Genomic DNA, 25211 nt, shown 5'->3' on the forward strand with positions numbered 1-25211 from the left:
CGCATTATGGAGTAACAGACAGGACTCCTCAGAAAGATTGCCTCTTTTGTAAAAGAGATTCTTCATCTCCGGTGTTGCTGTGATTGCAAGTTCCTGTACAACATTTTCTTCAGGTTTAAGCTGCTCTGAAGTTGCACATCTATTAAAGTCTGATTTTATAAATAAAAGGATATATGCAGTCCATGAAACTTTCCTATACATTCCTTCAATAGACAACACTGTTTTCCATCATTACTTCATTCAATGATTTAGCGCCACGTTACTGTGAGCAGCTTCAAATGTCATTTTAATAGCTTGTTTTACATTCTTCTTGCTATTTTATGAGGCTTGCAATCACTCTGAGTAGCTCCGAGTTCTGATGCTCCCATACTGAGTTGCAGGACTATCATTTTCTGTCTTTATCTGAGCTTGTCTGAAGAATCCTAATTGCCGGGACAGAACAGCCGTTCTCATTCCATTCAAATCACGTGATAACGTGACCTTTCAACTCAACTCTGTATCTTTATATACAGTATAACCACGCACACTGGAGCATGCTCTTAAGTACCCAGAGTGTGTTTATATGAGAGATAAGCGCATGTGCTGGTATGCAAGACTATTTAAAAAAAAAAAAAACGCACGGTGCCACTCTAGCCAATCGCCGTACAGCCCACAGCTAATCACAATAGATTTGTTTAGCAGTCTCACAACTACACCCTTCCACCAAGATGGCTGACTTCTGGTTCTGTCCTACCATCGAGTCGGCCCATCCCTGTGAAGGCGTACCACCAACCTTACTTAGCGCCCTCCCTGGCCAGGAGGTAGATTTGCAGCTCAGATCTATTAAAACATCCTCAAATAGAACCAAACACTTTTAGGAAATAGGTAACTACTTTAAAGTTTGCCCTACTTCACAAAATCATTTTCAAAATGAATAAAATGATGTATGCTGTCCATGGAACTTTCCTATATGTTCTTAATGAACCCAAGAGAACATTTTCATGACTTATTTTTAATTTATCTCTGGACATTTAATAGTACAGTCTACAGTCATTATTACATTGCTAAAATAATTTTACCTTTCATTTCCTCACTTCAGTTTGCCTGGTAGCTTTGTTATAAAACTATATACAATCATCTTTATACTTGGGAATCTTAAGAAAAACTCTTGTTGTTGACGTTATCACCTATATCACCTATGGCTATATTAATGGGAGCGTGTTGCTATGGTTTCTACAATAAATAAGCCAATCAAAAATGGGTGGGCGGTGAAGACTAATTTTTTTCTTCCAAACTTTATTCACAGCACCAACAAAGACCATTCAAAAGGTAAACATGGGTGATTTACATTTTAACATTTAAACACAATCTTTGGAAATGGTGCAAAATTTCAAAAACAAAATAAAAGACATTGTTTTCAAGGGAGACAACATTTAAACAGCTCATGTGAATTAAGGACCAATGTAAAGCTAGGAATAAGGAACCCTGAATGTTATTTCTAGCACTGTTACCTGCATGGAACTTTTGTAATTGTTCAGTTTTAGAAATTGAGGGTTTGAACTCAACCACACATTTTTCTGGATAATTCCAGGACAACCAAGGACAGATAATGATGCAATCCAGAGTGATGCTCCATTGCAGTAAAATGCTCTAAAGAATATCCAGCCATGGCTTACCCCAGAACACATTCCCATACTGTAATTTTAATATGTCCCTTTGTGCTAATGTATGTGTGTCTCAAATTCATGATTGTCAAAAAAACCCACCTACTTCCTTTTGATAACATTCGCTTTTAAATACCCAGAAGGGGAGAATGGTGTGGTAGCAAGGGATGAGTCTTGATGAGCCAGATGCCCTTTGGCTTCATACGAGGATTCTTTATTTTTTTTGCTTGTCCCATGCTTTGTCTGCAGGATTTCCTAGTGTTAGGAATCATGGGAGAATCCTGTATTCATGTTTATTACTTGCAGAGGCTGCTGGAAGACTTTCTGAGAGACAGATCACAGTACAATATGTTGCAAAATCTATTGTTGTTGCTATTGCTGGTTATGCTGTAGTTGGGTTGTAGTTTATGTATGGAAAAGCACTAGTATTATAATGCTGTCCCATGTTATTTTCAAATATGTATATACAATTTCCAACCTCACTTGCAACTGTGTCAAACAAAATAAGAAGACTGTAAAGGTAAAACATGTAGTTGGGCAACACGCTCCTTAAAAGTTGCTGCCCTCTTAGTGAAATAATGTCAAGTTGTCTGAATAATGTTTCTTCAAATATAGCTATCTGCAGGAAATCTCAGTTCAGTGTTAAAAGCTACCAGAGTGCCATCGATAGTTTCCACTGCAGAACTAGCTTGAAGTAGAACAAAAACAAATACATTAAGATTAAATACAATAATTAAACCAAACAGCTGCTGCGCTGTACTCAGAGACCAGAGCCACTGCTCTGCTAACACCAGCAATACGATCCCCCTTTCTCCTGTTCAAGATCTTTTGGTTCTTTTCAGTTATATGCAGATATTTTAAAGAAAATGCTATAAAAATCAAAATTGCTGTAGCTCAGTTTCACTCCAACGGTGTAGCTGCAATCAGACAATGTGACTTCCTGTACCACACAGGAAGTAATTAGATACCAGGAAGGGACGGTTTGCAATATATTCAACACAGGAAAAGAGGCCCGGTGATGAAGCAGCTATTGTTAATGAGAGGTAAGAAAACTGACTCCATTATTACGGCTAATTAGAACTTTTTAAAAACTAGATTTAAAATGTTTTTTTTAATGCTGACATCAGTATAAGAAACATACTTACCCCTAGGCTTGCTCTTCAGTTCATCTTTGAACCGTGAGATTCCAGACCTTGCCTTTCTATTTAACTCAATGGGCTGAAATGTCAAGCCAATATAGTGCCACCCTTTGGGGAAGAATCCTGACCCCCGTGGTTGGAACAGGTAACTTAATGCTTTATTAAAAGCTACAGTGTGTTTTCTGGCTTGCAAGGCATGTGGTTTTCTCCAAAATGCTCTAACAAATCCAGCTGTGGCTTATCTAGACAGGATATAGATTGATCAAATCAACCTTTTAGCTATATAACAATCCCCATTGTGAACACTGTTTGTCTGTCTGTTTGTGTGCTACTGTACATATGAGGGGATCTGCCAGAACGAACTGGCCCACGATATTTCGATTTGTAAAGAGTTCTGGGGTCATTTCATAAACCTTACCTGATGTGCACTTCCATCGCCACATTGGTCTCAAATGTGTTAAAAGAAGCATGTTATAATAAGCACACATTTTGGTCACAGCAACACAATACGACATTTTAAGGAAATCTCTGTTTGCAAGTCATTTTCAGGTCATTTTTGCACATCCTTGGTCATTTCACAAGATACATTAAATAGTCCTTACCCCTTTAATGCCTTCTTTCCTGTCATTAAAAACGAGCTGCTTTCCTTGACTGATATGTTTTCTGCCAGTAACGTGCTTGGACCCAGAAGACACTGCTGAAGTGAAATGACCGCGGAAGTGAAACAATGTAAATTGAGAACTTTCGTTAACCCTGTGTAGTAACAGATATGATGTTTTAAAGCAAAATCCATGTTTGCTATAACACTTGTTTCTTTCAAAACTGCACATCTGAAACCTGTAGTACACGGGTAAGATTTCTGGAATTCTTTTGAAATATAATCACTTTAACATTTTACATTCTATACAAAGCTTTTAAAACTATGCACAATTATTTGAAATAAGTCATTTAGTTTAATTTTACATTTTTATTACAGGATACCTTTTGTTGCCATTTTCAGTAGTAAAAGAGTTAAGTTGGGCATACGAATCGGACTGGCAATAAAGCTTTTCTATGAAAATACATAGGCATATAGACGTTCATTGTGTTACAGGGGGACTGTATAGTTAGTTGTATAAATAAAGTGCATGTTTATGCATAATGAATGTGTTTTGAATTTCCCAGTAATTGCTTTTTCTCTTCAGCTGCTCCAACTCCTGTGTTGTTCGGAAAGGGAGCTATCTGCGTTTCTTTTGCACACGGATTCTGCCTGTGTGAATTGTGTCAGCCATCTGTCTTCATTCTGAACCGTGTATGACAATCAGACACACAGTATTTGAGAATATCCAGCAGCAGGAAGTGAGGTTTTGGTGGATACTTACTAATGGACTCTGAATGGTCATTTTGAACAGGACATGGTGTGCAGTTATACTGAAAGAATGCAACCACGTTGCAGCCTCAATCACCAAGTTTCCTCAACCCCCTGAAAGAAAACACACAGGAAGTGACAGGTGTTCTTTATTTAAAGGGATTGTAGCTATCAAGTGATTCCATAAATCTTACCTGTCGTGCACTCCCATTGGCTACACAGGTCTCAAAAGAGCAGCGTTGAAAGAAACACATTTAATAACAAGCGTGTATTTGAATCTGAAAACGTCTGGTGCTAAACTAGAAAGTTCGTTCCATGGAATCTGTTACACTTGGACTTCCTAGGTCATTTCACCTGAGTAGTGTCTTCAGGGACAAAGCATCTTACTGGTTGCAAAGCATGTCAGTCATTAGGGGAAGCAGCTGGTTGGTTACTCACAGGAAAGGCCCTAAAAGGGACATTTCCACAGATGAAATGACCACAAAAGTGCAAGGCAATCAGAAAGCAAGGCCTGTGTAGTGCCAAATTTGATACAATGTAAAATGAAAATACATGTGTGTTAAAACACAGGTTTCTTTCCGAAGTACACATTTGCGATCTATATAGCGAATGGTTCTGCGTGGAGTGGGAAATTGACTATAATGCAGATTTGCAAAGAACCAAAAGATCTCCCACACAATACTACTTGATATTGGATTTATGGCATTCAGGATATGCAAATATTTCAAATACAACTCCAATGAGCTAAATTCTCAAAGCAAATACTCCAAATCGGCTTTGCTCTGGTATCCAAAGTAGCCAAAGGCATTGTCATGCACCGCTCATTAACTTTAAATAAACTAAATAGATAATGCTCTAGTGCTTATTAAAGTTTACCATGGTAAAAGCATAGCCAAGTATAGTTAAGCATATTGAATGTATGGTAAAGCGTACGTAAGCACAATACAGCACAGAGAGCTTAAAGCTCATTAAAAACATGGCAAACCATGGTAAACGGTGGTGAATGCATCAGATAACCATGGGAAAAGCATGGCAAAACTGCAAAAATACTGTGGTAAACTTATATACACGTTTGTCTGATATCAGCTACAAGCCGACATCATTGAAACACATTAGCTGCCTTTTGAAAAAAATGCTAGTTTCCTCACGACTTGGGTGTTCACAGCACATCTACCTGGAAATGAGTCAGATCATGTTGTTCTATCCGTAGTCTTCCCAGTTAGCAATAGACTGTAGCTATCATTGCCTACAGTTACTCCACAGTCATGGCTTATAAACGCATGACTGGGAAACACAGGATATTGCATCCCTGTAAACTGCACGGGTGCAAGCAGGCACCAGGCTGAGATATGTAGCTGAGATCTAACATGATTACTTGGATATGCCATTTAAAGTTCAGAACTGTAGTGCCCCACAATCATCATATGTTCTTTCATTGTTAATCCCTTCTGTGCACAATGCTTCGACAGACCAGGACTTATTGGTTGTCCGGTTTGTTTTCATTCATTATGATCATTATGAATTAGGTATGCCATTGCAATACATTGTAGTTAAAATCATTTTCATTTTCCTAGCCATTTATAGATTGTATTGAAAACTATAAATAATTACATTTATGGTGCCACTGAAAATATTAATGCTTTCATTTTGAGTTTATAAAAAACGTATTTCATTCAGGCATTATTTACACTGAATAGGGGGAACTCACCTTATAAAAACCTTCCATAGAATTGTAAAAACCAGCAAGGTTCAGTAAAGCACATTAAAACTAGACCAGGGTAAACTATGTGAAAAGCAAGGTAACATGCAAAAACACTGGTAAACTTATATAAGGGCAGGTTATAGTTCATTATGCTCTTAAACCTCTATTTTTTCTGGACTGCGGATCAAATAGAAAATGACATTATGACCCTTAATAAAGCTGAGTGAATGCAGCCGGGCAGAGGCTGGGAGTGAAGCAGCGATCTCGCACATCACAGGCAAGCTTCCAGCCTCTTCTCATCTCACTGACAGGGGACAGAATCTGTAACAGCAGTGCACCACTCAGCACTTCCTGTTCCACTGAGATATGTCATGCTCCCCTCTTGGTTTTTAATGTATAAATTCACTTCACAACTATCCTAAAGAAAGAGACTTCCAGCATAGTTATCACAATATTCTAGGTCACCACTGTGTTTTCTTGATTCCTTGGGTGAGAAAACAAACCTTCCATGTTGTGACTTTCACACAGCAACGCATGTGATTTACCAGTAATGGGTATTGCCATTGACACAGTGAAAGGCATGAACAGGGGGAGGTGCTGTGAAAGGGAGTCCCCTGGCGAGAGTAAGAAAGCATGGCTAGCTCAATAATAACGGAATGGTTCTGTACTACAGAGCATTGGCAGCATAGTGTACCTACTAATTAACTATTGATAGTCAAACAATGGTAACATGTTCATATTTCAGTCAAACACAATACACACTGGTAATCCAACGCTGTATCCTATACCAGACAGTGTGCTACTGTATCAGGACCACTGGGCATATTTATTCTCAATCCACTGTGCTGCCATTACTGAAAATGATGTGGTCTTTTAAAGAGGATGCCTCATTCAGCAGTACGGAGTAGTGTGGAGTAGTGGTTAGGGCTCTGGACTCTTGACCGGAGGGTTGTGGGTTCAATCCCCAGTGGGGGACACTGCTGTTGTACCCTTGAGCAAGGTACTTTACCTAGATTGCTCTAGTAAAAACCCAACTGTATAAATGGGTAATTTTATGTAAAATAATGTGATATCTGTATAATGTGAAATAATGTATAATGTGATATCTTGTAACAATTGTAAGTCGCCCTGGATAAGGGCGTCTGCTAAGAAATAAATAATAATAATAATTCAGGCTGTGTAAGATCAAATCTAAATGCACAACATGTAAGTATGTACACCATCTGCAATTAATTTAGCTTTTACTGTTTCTCAAAATAGTTTTGTATATTATTCATTTTTTGTTATTTATCTGTAAAGCTCTTTGAGGAGATTTATCACAAAAAGGTGCTATATGATTGATTGATTGATCGAATCTAATAGAATATCTGGAATGCGAACTCGCCTTTATTCATTCTAACGATCACCATGCAGGTACCCGGCGTGTTGGAATGACTCCATGGAATGGTCAGTGTGAAGATTTCTTTCCTAAAACCTGTGTGGACGCTTGAATGGTGACAAAACCAACGTGTTTTATCCAATTAGGTCATAACTTCAATATCACGCACCAAATTATATGGGATCCAATAATTCCAACTGGGCTATTATACCATATGTGACAAGCTGTCCAGTTTAGCATCACTCTTGAATTTCACTGGTGGTCAGTCCCGGTTTTGGGGTATTGATTGTATTAGGCACACATTTATTTCTGGGAAGGAGAAGCAAGTTAGTCACAGCAGCGAGGGGCTGTACAGGCGTTAGCACAAACTGAAAAGGCAAGGGGAGCGTACCAGGGGAGCAGAATTCATGTAACATCAACGCGATTTCTCTTGTCATGGTCCGGTCAGGGTTTCTTCAGGGTGATACACTGCTGCTAGTACAGGGTAATGGGGTTCCAATGGAATGATTCAATGTCTTATTTTTGTATGCAGCACAGAATTGAGTAAAAACAGGGAATCTAAAAGCACAGTCTTTGAAATTGTGCAAAGTCCTGCAACCTGGGTGTCCCTTATGATTCACAGACTGGCAGATTTGAGTGTAGTGAAAATAAAGTGTGATTTCTTAACTATGCTCAAATCTGGCATTTGAAAATGTCAACGATCAAAGTTCTCTCTCTTTTTTTAAACCTAATTTCAAAAAGAAAACTATGTCTGCATTATTGTGTCCAATTAGCATGTACATAAGACCCTCGATATAACCTCTCGTTAAAACACTTCCCTGAAGTCTCTCAGGGTCTTGAGTGTGGATAGGTACAAGGATAGGGTTAAAACAAGAGTTTCTGTGACCATCCACAAGACAAAGGCAAGTCTGTGAAAGGTTTGAGAAGGAGATAGACTTTGTATTGAAGTGTTTTTTGCAGTGGTTGCTAGCATCGCTGCTTGATTACATATTGTATAAGCTGAATAAAGCTGTATTAGAGAATATACTGAGGTTTAGTGAGTCAATGCACCTTCAAGGCTACAATGTCTAATACTGGTGAAAACCACAATTGTTTTGCTAGCTTAAGCGATAAAGATTTGAAGCAAACGGAATGCTGCAACCAAAACAATGTGGGCTATTGGGTGAAGCAAAGAAGAGATGCTATGAAAGATGCAAACATAAGTACTGTATAAAAAGGCTTGTTTAGAGGTCTGTGTCAGACCAGAGGAAGGAATGAAGGCTGCACACTCTGTTGTCTCTGTGAATGTTATGCGCAAACAATGTCTTTTTCATATTGCTTGCTGATTTTGATGTTTAATTAAAGTATTACTATTTCAATGGATTAATTGTTGTATTGAGTGAATCATTCCGGGTTAATCCACAAAATAAGACTCACACCAGTGAGCCAGCTAACAGACCCCTATTGTTTAGCATTGATTGGATGATTGTGCTGCAATTGAGACCAATAGGCACAGAATCTGAAGAGCAGTGAGTTCAGTGAAAGCACACTGTTATTACTGAAGGGGCCACACACACCACAGTACTCATGGAACCCCACTGTCAGAGTGCAAATAATACCACAACCTTATGTTTCCGCTGACCCTACAGATATCTGGCAGCTTACATGCAGAGAGGTTGTTCGCTTGTGCTGATAGAAGTGCTTCACCTTCCATTATGCTCAGTGACGTTTAAGAAAACGCTCCATAATAACCGTACTCAGGTGACTGCAAACACAACATATACCTGCCTGTAAAGATAAGCGGGAGCGGCGTGGTTTATTTTATTTATGTAGGCAGAACAGAATACAACAAGAACTTCTACTGTAAAACCATACATTGGCAGAGACCCTGCATTCATTATTTTTTTTTTAATTTAAAAACTGCATTCATATAATTACCTATGTTGTTCTCCTTCCAGTCACCTCTTTGTTGTATAATGGTACATACTGCTAGCATGGGCACGAGCCAACGTTAATGTTACAGTCAAACGCCAAGCACTTAACTGCAGCGATGTGTAAATGAATTGATCCCCCGGTCTGGGGAACATTGCTTTGTCAGAGTTGTATGTGCTGCGATCCCCTGAACCCACCTCCCGGCCCCCAGTTTGGGAACCCCTGCTTACACAACGCTTACACAGCTACTCTGTCACTACTATAGATCACGTTATAATAAAATGTATGATTATTTTATGGCCATTTTTTCGTAGAAATAAATGAAGAGTAATTGGACTGAGTGCTCTTGTAGATATTTCAATCGTGTACATCCACATTTGCATCTCAGCCCTCCTACTGAATTCAAATAAAAGAAACATAGGGGTCTGGAATAAATCAAAATTAGGGTGGTGCTATAGCCATTATAAAGTATAGCTATGCCCTTTTACAGATGACCATAGTAACCACATAGCAAAGTGTAATAAATAACAGTGAAAGCATTGTAAAGCCCAGAGAGGTATGGTAAAGCATATTAAAAAACAAGGAAACTATGCAAAGGTAAACTATAGTAAATGCATAGTATAACCATGGGAAAACAGTTAAATCAAGGTAGGGGTGCCATGAACTTTGATTTCATATAGGTAAGAGACATTGAAACATAATAGAAGCAGCAATTGGTTACCGACAAGAAGAACAAAAATGTGGAGGAGTTGCTGTGAGTTCTTATAAAGGAAATAAATGGCAGAAATGAATTCCTTTTTACAAGAACTCCAACTCCCACAAGTCATTGCAACACCTCCACACTTTGTCTGTGCTTCTCAGGAACCAGTGGCTGCTTTTTATATGAGTCTCTTTCAATGCCTCTGCATGTGACCTCTTGGGCGAAGGCTGTAGTTAAAAATGAATAAAATGCATACCTATATAGTGCCTATTTCCTACACAGACAAATTGCAGGTCCATTACTGGAGCAGTTCTTTGTTTTCATCACACTGTAGTAAGCAGTTCTAGCATTCTGACTGCACTCTTTGACAAGGCTGGACATTCTGAGCTTGTATTTCTCTCGTATGTGACAGATGGGGAAAATGACTGCGTCAGCCACTGTAGAAGAGATAGAGAATAAATGCTGAAGTTTCTGCATTGATTTACTTTAGGGAGGAAACCTAATCGTATCATAGATTTTGTTGTGATAAAGGAGTGTTTTGAGTTCTTTCTCCAGTTTAGGTATCACCTTTAGGCTGAACAAATATTTTTCCAAAAGAAGAAAATGTTACTTGAATCCAGCTAAGGAACAAAGAGAGGTTTGGGACAGTGAAGCACAAGGTGACACAGCAATAATATACTGACACTATAATAATACAAATATACACATATGATAACACCTACTAATAGCACATGGGAATATTTTCCCCCCCTCAGTAATATATCAGTGCCAAAATATCCTCTGGTTCAATCCCTGAAATATTAGTGCAACAAGGAGTCCAGAGATTAACAGTATAGTGACAGTCTCTGTGATTGAACAGAACAACCAGGCAAGGTAGATTTCCACAGAGATATCCAGTCCTCACCTTGCCATAGCCTCTGGTCACAACCATATCAATATTCCTTAGAACAAATTCAGCACAGGTTGTCAGTTTGTATTTATGTGCAGAGCGGAGCTGCTTTGAATAACGATGGGATATCTAAACCAGGACAGGACAGGAATGGCATGGTAAAAAGAATAGGCTCCTACTGCTCTGCATTCAGAACGGCAGGAATGAACAGAACAACAGTTCAGCCCAATAAGCCTGTGCTGTTTTGGGTTATTGTCAGTATTTTACTCCTAGTTTCTTAAAAGGATAAGAATTCACGTGCAGTGAATATCAGAGTTTGAAAATCTGATTTTTTTTATCACTTATTAGTACCAGCAACATTATCATTTGTTCCACTTTTCTTTTGTTGTTATGTTACAAATAAAATAACACGTGGGGCAGAATATATTTTCACATATCAGGCATATATTATTGTAAATGATAATATTTATTTACCCTTGTGCTATTTTATATGTTTTATACATTTTTTTCCCCACTTCCCACTCCTAAAAACACATCTTAGAAATCCTGTTATTGGCATGAAGCTTGTTGTTTGAGTTCCCTTGTTTGTATTTTTGTCAAGGGGATTGTATTGCTAGCACTGAGGATGCTGTTTGTTTCAAAATAACACTTCAGGAAAATGTTATGATGTAGGAAGACGTACTGTTTATTTAAGGAATGTATTTTTTCATGTACTGATGTATGAACATGAAAGAATACAAGGCTATATTTGTTGCTATAATGCATTCTATTACCACGGTAACAGAATATATTAACATCTGCTGCCTAATTACATCCTGTGCCTTTCCCAAGTATACAGTAGCTGCAATTAGGCCATGTGTCCTACACAGGAAGTGATTATATGTCACGACACTGCAGTAGCTTTACCTGGAACCTTTGTATCAACTGCAAACTTGACAAACTCGCTGCTGGCAGTGATTTAAAGAAATCAGAGCACTTTATATCACGTCTTTCAGACTGGCCTTCAATCACTGTGACTTCTCCTTATGCAGACTGAATAACACATAGAATGACATTTACAGGGTACTTGGATGGAATAACCCTTTGGAATCCAGATTTAGAATAAACAGTATTGCAAGTTACAGCCCAAATATTCATAAGACTAATAGCTTAATAGCCAATCTGGACTAATAACAGTCTAGAACAGTTTCATTAATATTGAACGACAGTATATGTTACCGTGGTAATAGAATGCTTTATTGCAACATATACAGACGTGCTCAAATTTGTTGGTACCCTTACAGCTCATTGAAATAATGCTTCATTCCTCCTGAAAAGTGATGAAATTAAAAGCTATTTTATCATGTATACTTGCATACCTTTGGTATGTCATAGAATAAAGCAAAGAAGCTGTGAAAAGAGATGAATTATTGCTTATTCTACAAAGATATTCTAAAATGGCCTGGACACATTTGTTGGTACCCCTTAGAAAAGATAATAAATAATTGGATTATAGTGATATTTCAAACTAATTAGTTTCTTTAATTAGTATCACACATGTCTCCAATCTTGTAATCAGTCATTCAGCCTATTTAAATGGAGAAAAGTAGTCACTGTGCTGTTTGGTATCATTGTGTGCACCACACTGAACATGGACCAGAGAAAGCAAAGGAGAGAGTTGTCTGAGGAGATCAGAAAGAAAATAATAGACAAGCATGGTAATGGTAAAGGCTACAAGACCATCTCCAAGCAGCTTGATGTTCCTGTGACAACAGTTGCAAATATTATTAAGAAGTTTAAGGTCCAAGGAACTGTAGCCAACCTCCCTGGGCGCGGCCGCAAGAGGAAAATCGACCCCAGATTGAACAGAAGGATAGTGCGAATGGTAGAAAAAGAACCAAGGATAACTGCCAAAGAGATACAAGCTGAACTCCAAGGTGAAGGTACGTCAGTTTCTGATCGCACCATCCGTCGCTTTTTGAGCGAAAGTGGGCTCCATGGAAGAAGACCCAGGAGGACTGCACTTTTGAAAGAAAAACATAAAAAAGCCAGACTGGAATTTGCTAAAATGCATATTGACAAGCCACAATCCTTCTGGGAGAATGTCCTTTGGACAGATGAGTCAAAACTGGAACATTTTGGCAAGTCACATCAGCTCTATGTTCACAGACAAAAAAATGAAGCTTTCAAAGAAAAGAACACCATACCTACAGTGAAACATGGAGGAGGCTCGGTTATGTTTTGGGGCTGCTTTGCTGCGCCTGGCACAGGGTGCCTTGAATCTGTGCAGGGCACAATGAAATCTCAAGACTATCAAGGCATTCTGGAGCGAAACGTACTGCCCAGTGTCAGAAAGCTCTGTCTCAGTCGCAGGTCATGGGTCCTCCAACAGGATAATGACCCAAAACACACAGCTTAAAGCACCCAAGAATGGATAAGAACAAAACATTGGACTATTCTGAAGTGGCCTTCTATGAGTCCTGATCTGAATCCTATCGAACATCTATGGAAAGAGCTGAAACTTGCAGTCTGGAGAAGGCACCCATCAAACCTGAGACAGCTGGAGCAGTTTGCTCAGGAAGAGTGGGCCAAACTACCTGTTACCAGGTGCCGAAGTCTCATTGAGAGCTACAGAAAACGTTTGATTGCAGTGATTGCCTCTAAAGGTTGTGCAACAAAATATTAGGTTAGCGGTCCCATCATTTTTGTCCATGCCATTTTCATTTGTTTTATTGTTTACAATATTATGTTGAATAAAAAATCAAAACCAAAGTCTGATTTCTATTAAATATGGAATAAACAATGGTGGATGCCAATTACTTTTGTCAGTTTCAAGTTATTTCAGAGAAAATTGTGCATTCTTCATTTTTTGTGGAGGGGTACCAACAAATTTGAGCACGTCTGTATATTCTTGTATTCTTCATGTTCATAGGAAGGGATTTGCAAAAATATATTCCTGTGATACACGCCTTTGTACGTCACAATGAATTCCTATATGGCCTATATGACACACAAAATAAAGACACGGAAATTCAACCAAGCTGTGATGGGAGTTCTGAAACAACAAGGATCATACTAGAAGAATTTTAAAAAACCTTTTTTAAGAGAACAGGAAAATGAAAATGCAAGAAAAAAACAGACAAAGTTGGATTTGTTTGTTGGGAGAATAAAGGTATTGGTAAAAACAGACCTTTGTGTCTTTGAAGAAACATAATAATAGCCCTATGTTAATCTTGTATTTTATTGATAGAAAGGCTTTGAAGAACAATCCTTGTGTAAATCACTCATGTGTTAAAGCTTTGTGAAAGGGTCAGACCCAAAAGGTCAGACTGCTGACGATTTCAATGTCGCCTGCTGCCTTCACCATTGCAGCTTGTAAGAGACTCCATAACCACACTGCAATGGATCTGCAGCCCAGTCTGAAGGAAAGCGACAGCGCATGCCAATCGGGATTCTCAGCAAAATTCCCACTTTTCATGTCATGTCCTGAGCTTCTGCTGCACTTTCTGGAAGAGGCAGCCAGCATCTTGAAGAATCCGATGCTTTTTTTTAACAACAGCAAAGCACAACCTGTCTCCTCAATTTACATTTATACACAAAACATGACCCTAGCTCTTCACAGGTCAACTTAGCTTGCCAGAACTGCTTACCTTCAAGATGAATCCTCATATGCCTAGAAATTGCCTTGAGGCAGTGTTTTACAAGCATGGCTGGGCTACTACAAGGAGGGTATGGATGGTGGGGGGGAGGAAGGAGGCTCTATGAAATAGACAGACACAGACAGAAAGAGAGAGAAATGACACAAGCAGTCATCCATTATAAAAGACATCTTAGGTGAGGCATTTAGTATAAAACTCCAACCAGCCTCTTCTGTTACTTGATAATTGCAGCTGAGCGACAGAAGAGGGATAGTAATACTATGATGTGAGAAGAAAACTAATCGACACAGTACATCTCTGGAAAAGCTGCATCAACAGAATGCTTATTCTTCCACTGTGATATATGAGCATAAGCACACACACAACAGCGTGTTCTGCGATGAGGGAAAGAACATCACATGTGGACCTGATTAGGAAGCTGTTGTTTATGTAAAACGATTCTCTCAAACATTTCAGTAATAATTGCTATAGTCGGCACTAGGATGTTGTTGGTGGAGGGAGGGGGTTGGCGGTCTCGCAGGGGGCAACCCTAATCGATAGTCGGCTAGGCTTCAGGATATGCAGACTCGTTTGTGATCGAATAGCTTCATAAAACAGCGTAGCAGAGTGTCTTCAAATGTGTAGCTGGAAAATTATTAGAACGCTTTGAAGACACAAAACAGAAGAACTTTTAAAAAGGCAAAGACAACTTTGGTGCTGAAAATGTATTATACTATTTAAACAGATGAAACAGTCACATTTTAAACTCAGTGGTTTAAAATACAGTTTAATCATCATAAATGCTGCATTCTTCCTTTTTTTTTTAGAACACTACAGAACAATTTTTACAACAAAGTAATGAAGAAAATATTTCAGCCTGTTTGAAAGTAGCCTTCAAAAGCTCCTTTTTATTTTTATATTTATTCCATAAACATTATTACAAAACTCAGCAAGTTAACAATATTACATTTTCACTGCACAGGCTTAATCACAAATATTTAAAACCTTTGCAACAATTACAACAAAACAAAATAATACTAGAATAATTTACATGAAAACCTATAAAACAGCAAAGAGTTCACAAATTTGTGTTGTATCTTTTTTTTTGTATATTTTTTTTTTACACCATAGCACTACACTCTCACAAGATTGGTCTTATTACAAAATTCCAGACAAAAAGATTTTCAGTTGATTTTTTTCCTCTCTGTATTTTGGTTTTTAAAACCAGAAACTTGTCATTATGCAACCTTTTATAAACACCCTGAGGCGCAAAAAAGGGTACCCACACGCACACACACAAAAACTTCACAGCACTTTCTAAGAAAAATATACACTTACAAAATATCTTACAAATTGGCACACTGAAAAATATACAAGATTTTGCAAGATGTCATTTAAGAGTTCCTTAATTAAGAATCCCTCTAGGAACAAGATATTTATAAAGCTTATTTTTTAAAGAAAAGAAGAAAAAAGGCAAAATGTATTTCCAATGAATGTCAAAACCAAAGTACATCAAACAATCACTTCTCGTACATTCTTAAAAAGGGCACAAGCTGTGTTTTTTTTTTCCTCCGGAGAAGTGGTTTTCTTTAGCACCATTAATTAGCAGCAGCTCAACAGTGGTACCTCTGTTTATTATGTTTTTTTTAAAAATAACAATTCACATTGGAATAGTACATTCAGTTCTCAGTAGGCAGGAGTCAAAAAGGCCACCCACAGTCTGTGCTGCAGGTAGATCAATGCTGCATCACACATCTCGATTTACCCCCCCGGTTTCAGTTTAAGCAAGCTGGAAAGAGAAAAAGCAAAATGATCAGGGTTTGTTAGGGTTATCTTCTTCCGACCCACAATGACTGAACTCTCCACCAAGGACCCTCTCAGCTCTGCTGTTTCAAGAGCTTAGAGGCTGATCCAGCCTTCCAGGTTTACAAAATAAAACACAGTACAATACAGATATACAGCATCTGAGTATCTTTCCTTTATTTTATTCTGTAAAAGGCTGTAAGAGTTTGTATTATTATTATTTCCCTGGCAATGATCCTGTCCTTTACCACATGACGCAACTGAAACCACAGATGCAATGATTCACTGATTATTGATCACCGTGGCTTTTATTTTGCCAGCCTCAAATCAACCTTTATTGATCGATTAATCATCCTGGTTCCCTACTTGGAGCCTCAGGTATTTATTACATTGCTATCAGTAATTGCCTCTAATGTTAGTTTATTTGCTATTGTTTCAGTGAGAAAGCATTTGAATTCCCTCCCCTAGGTGTGTGAAACCTGTAGTGTGCACATGCCTGCTGCCTTCCCTGAAACTGTGAGATGGCAGCTGCTCCATTAACAGCTGGCTACAAAGCAGAAACTCTGTTTCACACATACCTAAAACCTTGTGTAAGTGAGATGACATTTTCAATATGAAACATACAAATAACCCCAGATTATATTCTGTATAATGTACATTTTACTACGACCGGAGCCTTTACTTGCTGTAAATCCTGCATTGAACTGCAGTGATCATAGTAAATACTGCACACTAGTAGAACCACCTTGCAATAATATTAAGCACCTTGAAGTATGTGATAGTATATACAGCAGATACTCGGAAAAGCAGGGTAGTTCCCTTTAACATGTTTGAAGTTTTTAGGCATTAATAAGGAATAAAATATCTTTAAAAATGTATCAATTACAGAGCACAAAACAAAGCTTCACTAGTTATTCTTGTCTACACTACACAATCAGTGTGATTCAACATCGTCATCAAAACAACAACTCATATATATCGTTTGATATATATATATAGCTCTGGAAAAAATTAAGAGACCACTGCAAAATTATCAGTTTCTCTGGTTTTACTATTTATAGGTATGTTTGGGTAAAATGAACATTTTTGTTTTATTCTATAAACTGCTGACAACATTTCTCCCAAATTCCAGATAAAAATATTGTCATTTAGAGCATTTATTTGCAGAAAATGACAACTGGTCAAAATAACAAAAAAGATGCAGTGTTGTCAGACCTTGAATAGTGCAAAGAAAATAAGTTCATATTCATTTTTAAACTACACAATACTAATGTTTTAACTTAGGAAGAGTTCAGAAATCAATATTTGGTGGAATAACCCTGATTTTCAAGCACAGCTTTCATGCGTCTTGGCATGCTCTCCACCAGTCTTTCACACTGATGTTGGGTGACTTTATGCCACTCCTGGCGCAAAAATTCAAGCAGCTCGGCTTTGTTTGATGGCTTGTGACCATCCATCTTCCTCTTGATCACATTCCAGAGGTTTTCAATGGGGTTCAGGTCTGGAGATTGGGCTGGCCATGACAGGGTCTTGATCTGGTGGTCCTCCATCCACACCTTGACTGACCTGGCTGTGTGGCATGGAGCATTGTCCTGCTGGAAAAACCAATCCTCAGAGTTGGGGAACATTGTCAGAGCAGAAGGAAGCAAGTTTTCTTCCAGGACAACCTTGTACTTGGCTTGATTCATGCCAAAGCTGCCCGATTCCAGCCTTGCTGAAGCACCTCCAGATCATCACCGATCCTCCACCACATTTCACAGTGGGTGCGAGACACTGTGGCTTGTAGGCCTCTCCAGGTTTCCGTCTAACCATTAGACGACCAGGTGTTGGGCAAAGCTGAAAATTGGACTCATCTGGGGGTGCTTCAGCAAGGCTGGAATCGGGCAGATTTGTCTTTGTGAAGGACGCATGAATCAAGCCAAATACAAGGTTGTCCTGGAAGAAAACTTTTTGCGTCCGGAGAGGCCTACAAGCCACAGTGTCTCGCACCCACTGTGAAATGTGGTGGAGGATCGGTGATGATCTGGAGGTGCTTCAGCAAGGCTGGAATCGGGCAGCTTTGGCATGAATCAAGCCAAGTACAAGGTTGTCCTGGAAGAAAACTTGCTTCCTTCTGCTCTGACAATGTTCCCCAACTCTGAGGATTGGTTTTTCCAGCAGGACAATGCTCCATGCCACACAGCCAGGTCAGTCAAGGTGTGGATGGAGGACCACCAGATCAAGACCCTGTCATGGCCAGCCCAATCTCCAGACCTGAACCCCATTGAAAACCTCTGGAATGTGATCAAGAGGAAGATGGATGGTCACAAGCCATCAAACAAAGCCGAGCTGCTTGAATTTATGCGCCAGGAGTGGCATAAAGTCACCCAACATCAATGTGAAAGACTGGTGGAGAGCATGCCAAGACGCATGAAAGCTGTGCTTGAAAATCATGGTTATTCCACCAAATATTGATTTCTGAACTCTTCCTAAGTTAAAACATTAGTATTGTGTTGTTTAAAAATGAATATGAACTTATTTTCTTTGCATTATTCAAGGTCTGACAACACTGCATCTTTTTTGTTATTTTGACCAGTTGTCATTTTCTGCAAATAAATGCTCTAAATGACAATATTTTTATTTGGAATTTGGGAGAAATGTTGTCAGTAGTTTATAGAATAAAACAAAAATGTTCATTTTACCCAAACACATACCTATAAATAGTAAAACCAGAGAAACTGATAATTTTGCAGTGGTCTCTTAATTTTTTCCAGAGCTGTATATATAGAAAATCAGAAAGTGAAATCAAAACGATTCATATATTGTGATATATTGCCCCCACTTAGGTTCGTTGCCCCTTTACAGATTGACCCAGACACAGAAAATTGGGGGTTCAGCGCTTCCGCGCACTTTTAATAATACACACAATAAACAAAATACAAAACAAAACAAACACCTAGCTCCTTTGGAGCGCTAACTAAGACTCAGGAACACCCTGTCTATAAATAGGACGGCTAAGCCGTTTCCCCACCAAACAAAAACCCAACAAATTAAAACCACACAGGTTTGACACGGAACTTAACTTTTGTATGACTGCTCGGAGACAGAGCACACCATCTGCCTCCTTCTACTCAGCAGCCATGAGCAGACTAGCTGCCTCTCTTAAATACCCTGCACCTGGTCCTAATTTAACAATAACTACCAGGTGCAGGGGATCATTAACAACAAACCAATTAACCAACAATCAAACAAATGTGCATTCTCACATGTTTTTCTTCATGCAGGGAGGATTAACCCCCTCCCTGCTGTGTTACAATATATATATATATATATATGAATCGTTTTGATTTCACTTTCTGATTTTCCATAGAAACGCATCAATCTCCCAATGTGGGCAACATCTCTGCAGTGAATTGTGGGATTGTAATTTTGGGCAAGATACCTCTGATTAAACTTGACAAACACCCTAGTATTTTCTTTTTAAAAAAAATTTAGTAGTCACCAATGTTTTTTTTTTTTTTTAAATTTAGTCGTTGCAAATTAGTTTTTATTGTTTTCTCCCCAAATTGAAATGCCCAATTAGTTTTAGGCTCAGCTCACCGTTACCACCCCTGCGCTGAGGGGGGAAGATGAACACACGCTGACCTCCGAAGCATGTGCCGTCAGTCGCTCACTTCTTTACACTCCGCAGACTCACCGTGCAGCCGCCTCAGAGCTACAGCGTTGGAGGACAATGCAGTTCTGGGCAGCTTACAGGCAAGCCCGCAGGCGCACGTCCAGACTACAGGGGTCGCTTGTGCGCGGTGAATCGAGGACACCCTGGCCGACTTAGCCCTCCCTCCCCCTGGACGACGCTCGGCCAATTGAGCGCCGCCCCCTGGGAGCTCCCGTCCACGGTCGGCTGTGGAATAGCCTGGACTCGAATCGGCGACGTCCAGGCTATAAAGCGCATCCTGCACTCTAGCAAGTGCTTTCACTGGATGCGCCACTCGGGAGCCCCACCAATGGATTTTTTAGCCAATTTTTTCTCAATTTGGAATCACCAATTGTATGTATTGATCCCAGTCTACCACTGCAACCCCAGCGCCGACTGGCGAAACGGCGGCTGACACACAAGTCCTCTCAAACGTGTCCCTGCCAAGCTGTCATTTTTCGCACTGCAGATCCACAGTGAAGCCATCAGACCTATAGTGCCGGAGGACAACACAGATCTGAATGGCTCCACAGCAGACCCGCAGGCACCCTGCTGGCCACAGGGGTTGCTGGTGTGCGGTGAACCGAGGATTACCCTGCCGACCTGAGCCCTCCTCACCCGGGTGGCACTCGGCCAATTGTGCGCCGCCCCCTGGGAACTCCTGGTCACGGTCGGCAAATGACATAGCCTGGATACGAACTAGCGATCTCCAGGCTATAGGGAGCATCCTGTACTCCATGTGGAGCGCCTTTACTGGATGCGCCACTAGGGAGCACCCTTCAATCAAGCCCTTTTCTTTAATCACTGCACATCCCTACTGTTTAATTTTTCTAAATAAACTACATACATATATATATATATATATATATATATATATATATATATATATATATATATATATATATATATATATATATGAAATAAATCCAGTATAGGGGTACTGAAGATCAGAAAGGCTGCTCTCATCTCTCACGGAGTTCTTATCAGCTTGTATATAAAATATTTCATGTATTCATAATATATTTGTGTGCTTCCATAGTTTAAAACGTATTGAACCTCATAAAATTCCAACAGCCTGACAACCAAAGAGCAATTTTTATTAGTTTATAGAAAATACTTATACAATACTGTATAAATGTAATAACACAAATTACACAGTCATGAACCTGTGGAGAGGCCTTCACAGCTGAACAATACATCAACATTGCAAGGCCTGCATAGCAAGAGGCAATGCCCTACAGGTAAGATTTGTTATGTGAGATTTAATTAGATTTACATGCTTTAAAAACACAAGTATGACCAATATTCCTGCAAACTGCAAATCCCTGCAAGCTAAATGTGTACCGTGTTCTTTTCATTGTCATTCCAGGCTCCCAGCTCCAAATTTCTTCTTTTTTTTTTTTTTTTTTTACTCTGCAGCCATGACTAAATTGTCATATCAAAGCAGTTCTGATTACCTGCTATACAGAAAGACATACAGTAATCCCTAGGCCTCCGATACATGATCGCATCCACTAATCTAACAATTCACAACAGAAAAAGCTTGTTCCTTCCCAAATCAGGTTTCAGAGTGGAGATAACAGGCTTATACAGACGTGCTCAAATTTGTTGGTACCCTTACAGCTCATTGAAATAATGCTTCATTCCTCCTGAAAAGTGATGAAATTAAAAGCTATTTTATCATGTATACTCGCATGCCTTTGGTATGTTATAGAATAAAGCAAAGAAGCTGTGAAAAGAGATGAATTATTGCTTATTCTACAAAGATATTCTAAAATGGCCTGGACACATTTGTTGGTACCCCTTAGAAAAGATAATAAATAATTGAATTATAATGATATTTCAAACTAATTAGTTTCTTTAATTAGTATCACACATGTCTCCAATCTTGTAATCAGTCATTCAGCCTATTTAAATGGATAAAAGTAGTCACTGTGCTGTTTGGTATCATTGTGTGCACCACACTGAACATGGACCAGAGAAAGCAAAGGAGAGAGTTGTCTGAGGAGATCAGAAAGAAAATAATAGACAAGCATGGTAATGGTAAAGGCTACAAGACCATCTCCAAGCAGCTTGATGTTCCTGTGACAACAGTTGCAAATATTATTAAGAAATTTAAGGTCCCTGGAACTGTAGCCAACCTCCCTGGGCGCGGCCGCAAGAGGAAAATCGACCCCAGAGTGAACAGAAGGATAGTGCGAATGGTAGAAAAAGAACCAAGGATAACTGCCAAAGAGATACAAGCTGAACTCCAAGGTGAAGGAACGTCAGTTTCTGATCGCACCATCCGTCGCTTTTTGAGCGAAAGTGGGCTCCATGGAAGAAGACCCAGGAGGACTCCACTTTTGAAAGAAAAACATAAAAAAGCCAGACTGGAATTTGCTAAAATGCATATTGACAAGCCACAATCCTTCTGGGAGAATGTCCTTTGGACAGATGAGTCAAAACTGGAGCTTTTTGGCAAGTCACATCAGCTCTATGTTCACAGACGAAAAAATGAAGCTTTCAAAGAAAAGAACACCATACCTACAGTGAAACATGGAGGAGGCTCGGTTATGTTTTGGGGCTGCTTTGCTGCGCCTGGCACAGGGTGCCTTGAATCTGTGCAGGGCACAATGAAATCTCAAGACTATCAAGGCATTCTGGAGCGAAACGTACTGCCCAGTGTCAGAAAGCTCTGTCTCAGTCGCAGGTCATGGGTCCTCCAACAGGATAATGACCCAAAACACACAGCTAAAAGCACCCAAGAATGGATAAGAACAAAACATTGGACTATTCTGAAGTGGCCTTCTATGAGTCCTGATCTGAATCCTATCGAACATCTATGGAAAGAGCTGAAACTTGCAGTCTGGAGAAGGCACCCATCAAACCTGAGACAGCTGGAGCAGTTTGCTCAGGAAGAGTGGGCCAAACTACCTGTTAACAGGTGCAGAAGTCTCATTGAGAGCTACAGAAAACGTTTGATTGCAGTGATTGCCTCTAAAGGTTGTGCAACAAAATATTAGGTTAGCGGTCCCATCATTTTTGTCCATGCCATTTTCATTTGTTTTATTATTTACAATATTATGTTGAATAAAAAATCAAAAGCAAAGTCTGATTTCTATTAAATATGGAATAAACAATGGTGGATGCCAATTACTTTTGTCAGTTTCAAGTTATTTCAGAGAAAATTGTGCATTCTTCGTTTTTTGTGGAGGGGTACCAACAAATTTGAGCACGTCTGTATTATCCTGTTACAGGGCTAGGGATAGTCAACGCTATATTTTGGCATTACAACACAGTAATATAAAGACCTTTAAAAATCCAAATTGAAAGGAAACATACTTCAAAGTCGTTGTAACTAGCAAAATAACATAATAAATCTTACCTGTCATAGACTTGTAATACAGGTTGCAGTCTTGAAATAAACACATTTTATAGCAGACCTGTATTTTCATTTCAAAAGATGCCATCTGGTACTATACTAAGTTAAAGAAAGTTCTCAGTTTGCTTGTCTTGCCTTCCAGGAAGTCTGTTACTGCTTTACTTTCTCGGCCATTTCATCCCAGCAGTGTCTTTGGGGTTCAAAGCATATTACTGTCAGTCATAAGTGAAGTAGCTGGTTGGTTACTGACAGGAAAGAAAGCCCTAAAGGGGTGGGTACAGATTCACTCTCTAGGTGAAATGACATAAGAAGTGCAAGACATGATATGGCTTGCAAACAGATATTTATTTAACCTTGTGTATTACCAGATAGCAGACCATATTTTCACAGTTTACTTTAATTAACATCTGCTTTTTAAAATGTCTTTTCATTTTTACAAAACTAGAACCAAGCAACTAAGTAATATATTTCAAGTTCTCTTAAGCACCCTCAAGGTGTTTGTAGCTAATTTTGTAACATTATACATAATTTCTTCTCCTTTCAAACAATAGGAGTACAAGACTGGAGGTAACGCTTTGAAAATATGTCCCTTCAAGTTTTAAAATGAAAATACCTATAAAGTCAATGGATGTGCAAGGCAGGGAAAATGTATGGAGCTACTGTGTTATCTACACTCACTTTAAATATAATAGTTTGTATAAAAAAAAGTGTCATAACAATTTTCTAGTGGCTCATTAGCTTAACAACACAAGTCCATCATTGTTGCTGAACCTTTTGATTTCCAGCCTTCATTTTCACTTTGACTCAGGTGAAGCCTGTTTACACTCCCATAACACTGTACGTTTCATGTGAATGTAACAGGGCTGGGTGCAAACCTGTGACCACGAGCACAGCAAGCGAGCATCTTAACCACGATGCAAAGGTTCTGAGGTCACAGTCTCAGAAACTGTAACTGTCTGTTACATGAGCACGTTTTCCTCTTCATATATACTTCCTGTGTAACTTTGCAGACTCCACCTGTTTCTATAACACCGGTATAACCATGCAGCAGGTGGAGCCAGCAAAGTTCAAAGGGCATACCATCACATGACTTCTTAAGACCCGAAATAAAAAAAAAAACATGGGGGAGCAATGCAAGCATTCACGCAACATGGCAGCCTGTTGAGAATTGATGATCTTCAAAAAAGAAAACTCAATTAGAAGCAACAGTACCATTCACGAGACATTACTCTTGTTGTAATAATTATATTGACTTACCATCTGATGCCTTTACGATTTCTTTGAGAATCCAATAAAACTGCATGGGATTAATGCAACGGGTTACCTCCTTCTGCGCACACAACTAGATTCGTCAGCCCCCAGTATGGTTTCTTGTTTGAGATTCACAATGCCGGGTGATGTTGAGGTAAGTTAAATTTGGCAAAATTGACAAGATCAAAGTCCTTAGGTTTTGGTAAAATGTGAGTTGTTGTACCACTGTCAGCTGCAGGTGCTTTTCAACGGGGGGTTTTCCTCAAAAAAAAACAAAACAAAGAAAAAACATTGCTGGAATGTTTGCTTCCCTTCACGTGTCCCAAATCAAAACATGAAAAATGCTCACGTCGATATATAAAATTGTCTGTTCAGTCAGTCACTGGTTCATTGTTTGGCACAGGTTTTTCTTTTTTGCAAGTAGTGCATATGTTTCTGTACAACAGCGTTTAACAAAACTTCACTTTTGAAAGAACTTAAGAGCATATTTAAACTTTATATTCAACATATTCCAGGCATGTAAAGAAATTCTGCTCAGGGGCACTGTTTTCATTTAAAAGGCCCGCATTGCAGTTTTCACAGAAAAGACAGAACGTAAATAATGCCATTCCAAAATCAAATAGTATCTTCTTCAAAAACACATGTAAAACAAAAAGGCCCCTTTCTGCTTTAAGAAAACTGTAGTCTGGTTCCCTGCAGAAAAATCAGACAATTTATTCCACACTCTTAGGACGATTTTAAGCTTGTCAACATTGGGTGATATGATTTCTACAGGGTATTGCAGAGTCAGGCT

The 25211-nt window shown here is 39.1% G+C and overlaps 1 protein-coding gene across 1 annotated transcript in view; it reads right to left on the reverse strand.

Moving 5' to 3' along the window:
* Positions 1-15094: 15094 nt before the first annotated feature.
* LOC131701645 (neurite extension and migration factor-like) overlaps positions 15095-25211 on the reverse strand; it is a 103961-nt gene continuing 93844 nt past the window's right edge. The window contains exons 4-5 of the mRNA XM_059000721.1: positions 24425-25111; positions 15095-16116 (exon numbers count right to left, since the gene is read on the reverse strand). Of these exons, the coding sequence (XP_058856704.1) occupies positions 24907-25111 (205 nt within the window). The 3' untranslated portion in view covers positions 15095-16116; positions 24425-24906. The remainder of the gene's footprint in view (positions 16117-24424; positions 25112-25211) is intronic.

This window comes from Acipenser ruthenus, chromosome 26, assembly GCF_902713425.1.
Source record: "Acipenser ruthenus chromosome 26, fAciRut3.2 maternal haplotype, whole genome shotgun sequence".
In the NCBI taxonomy this organism is placed as follows: domain Eukaryota; kingdom Metazoa; phylum Chordata; class Actinopteri; order Acipenseriformes; family Acipenseridae; genus Acipenser; species Acipenser ruthenus.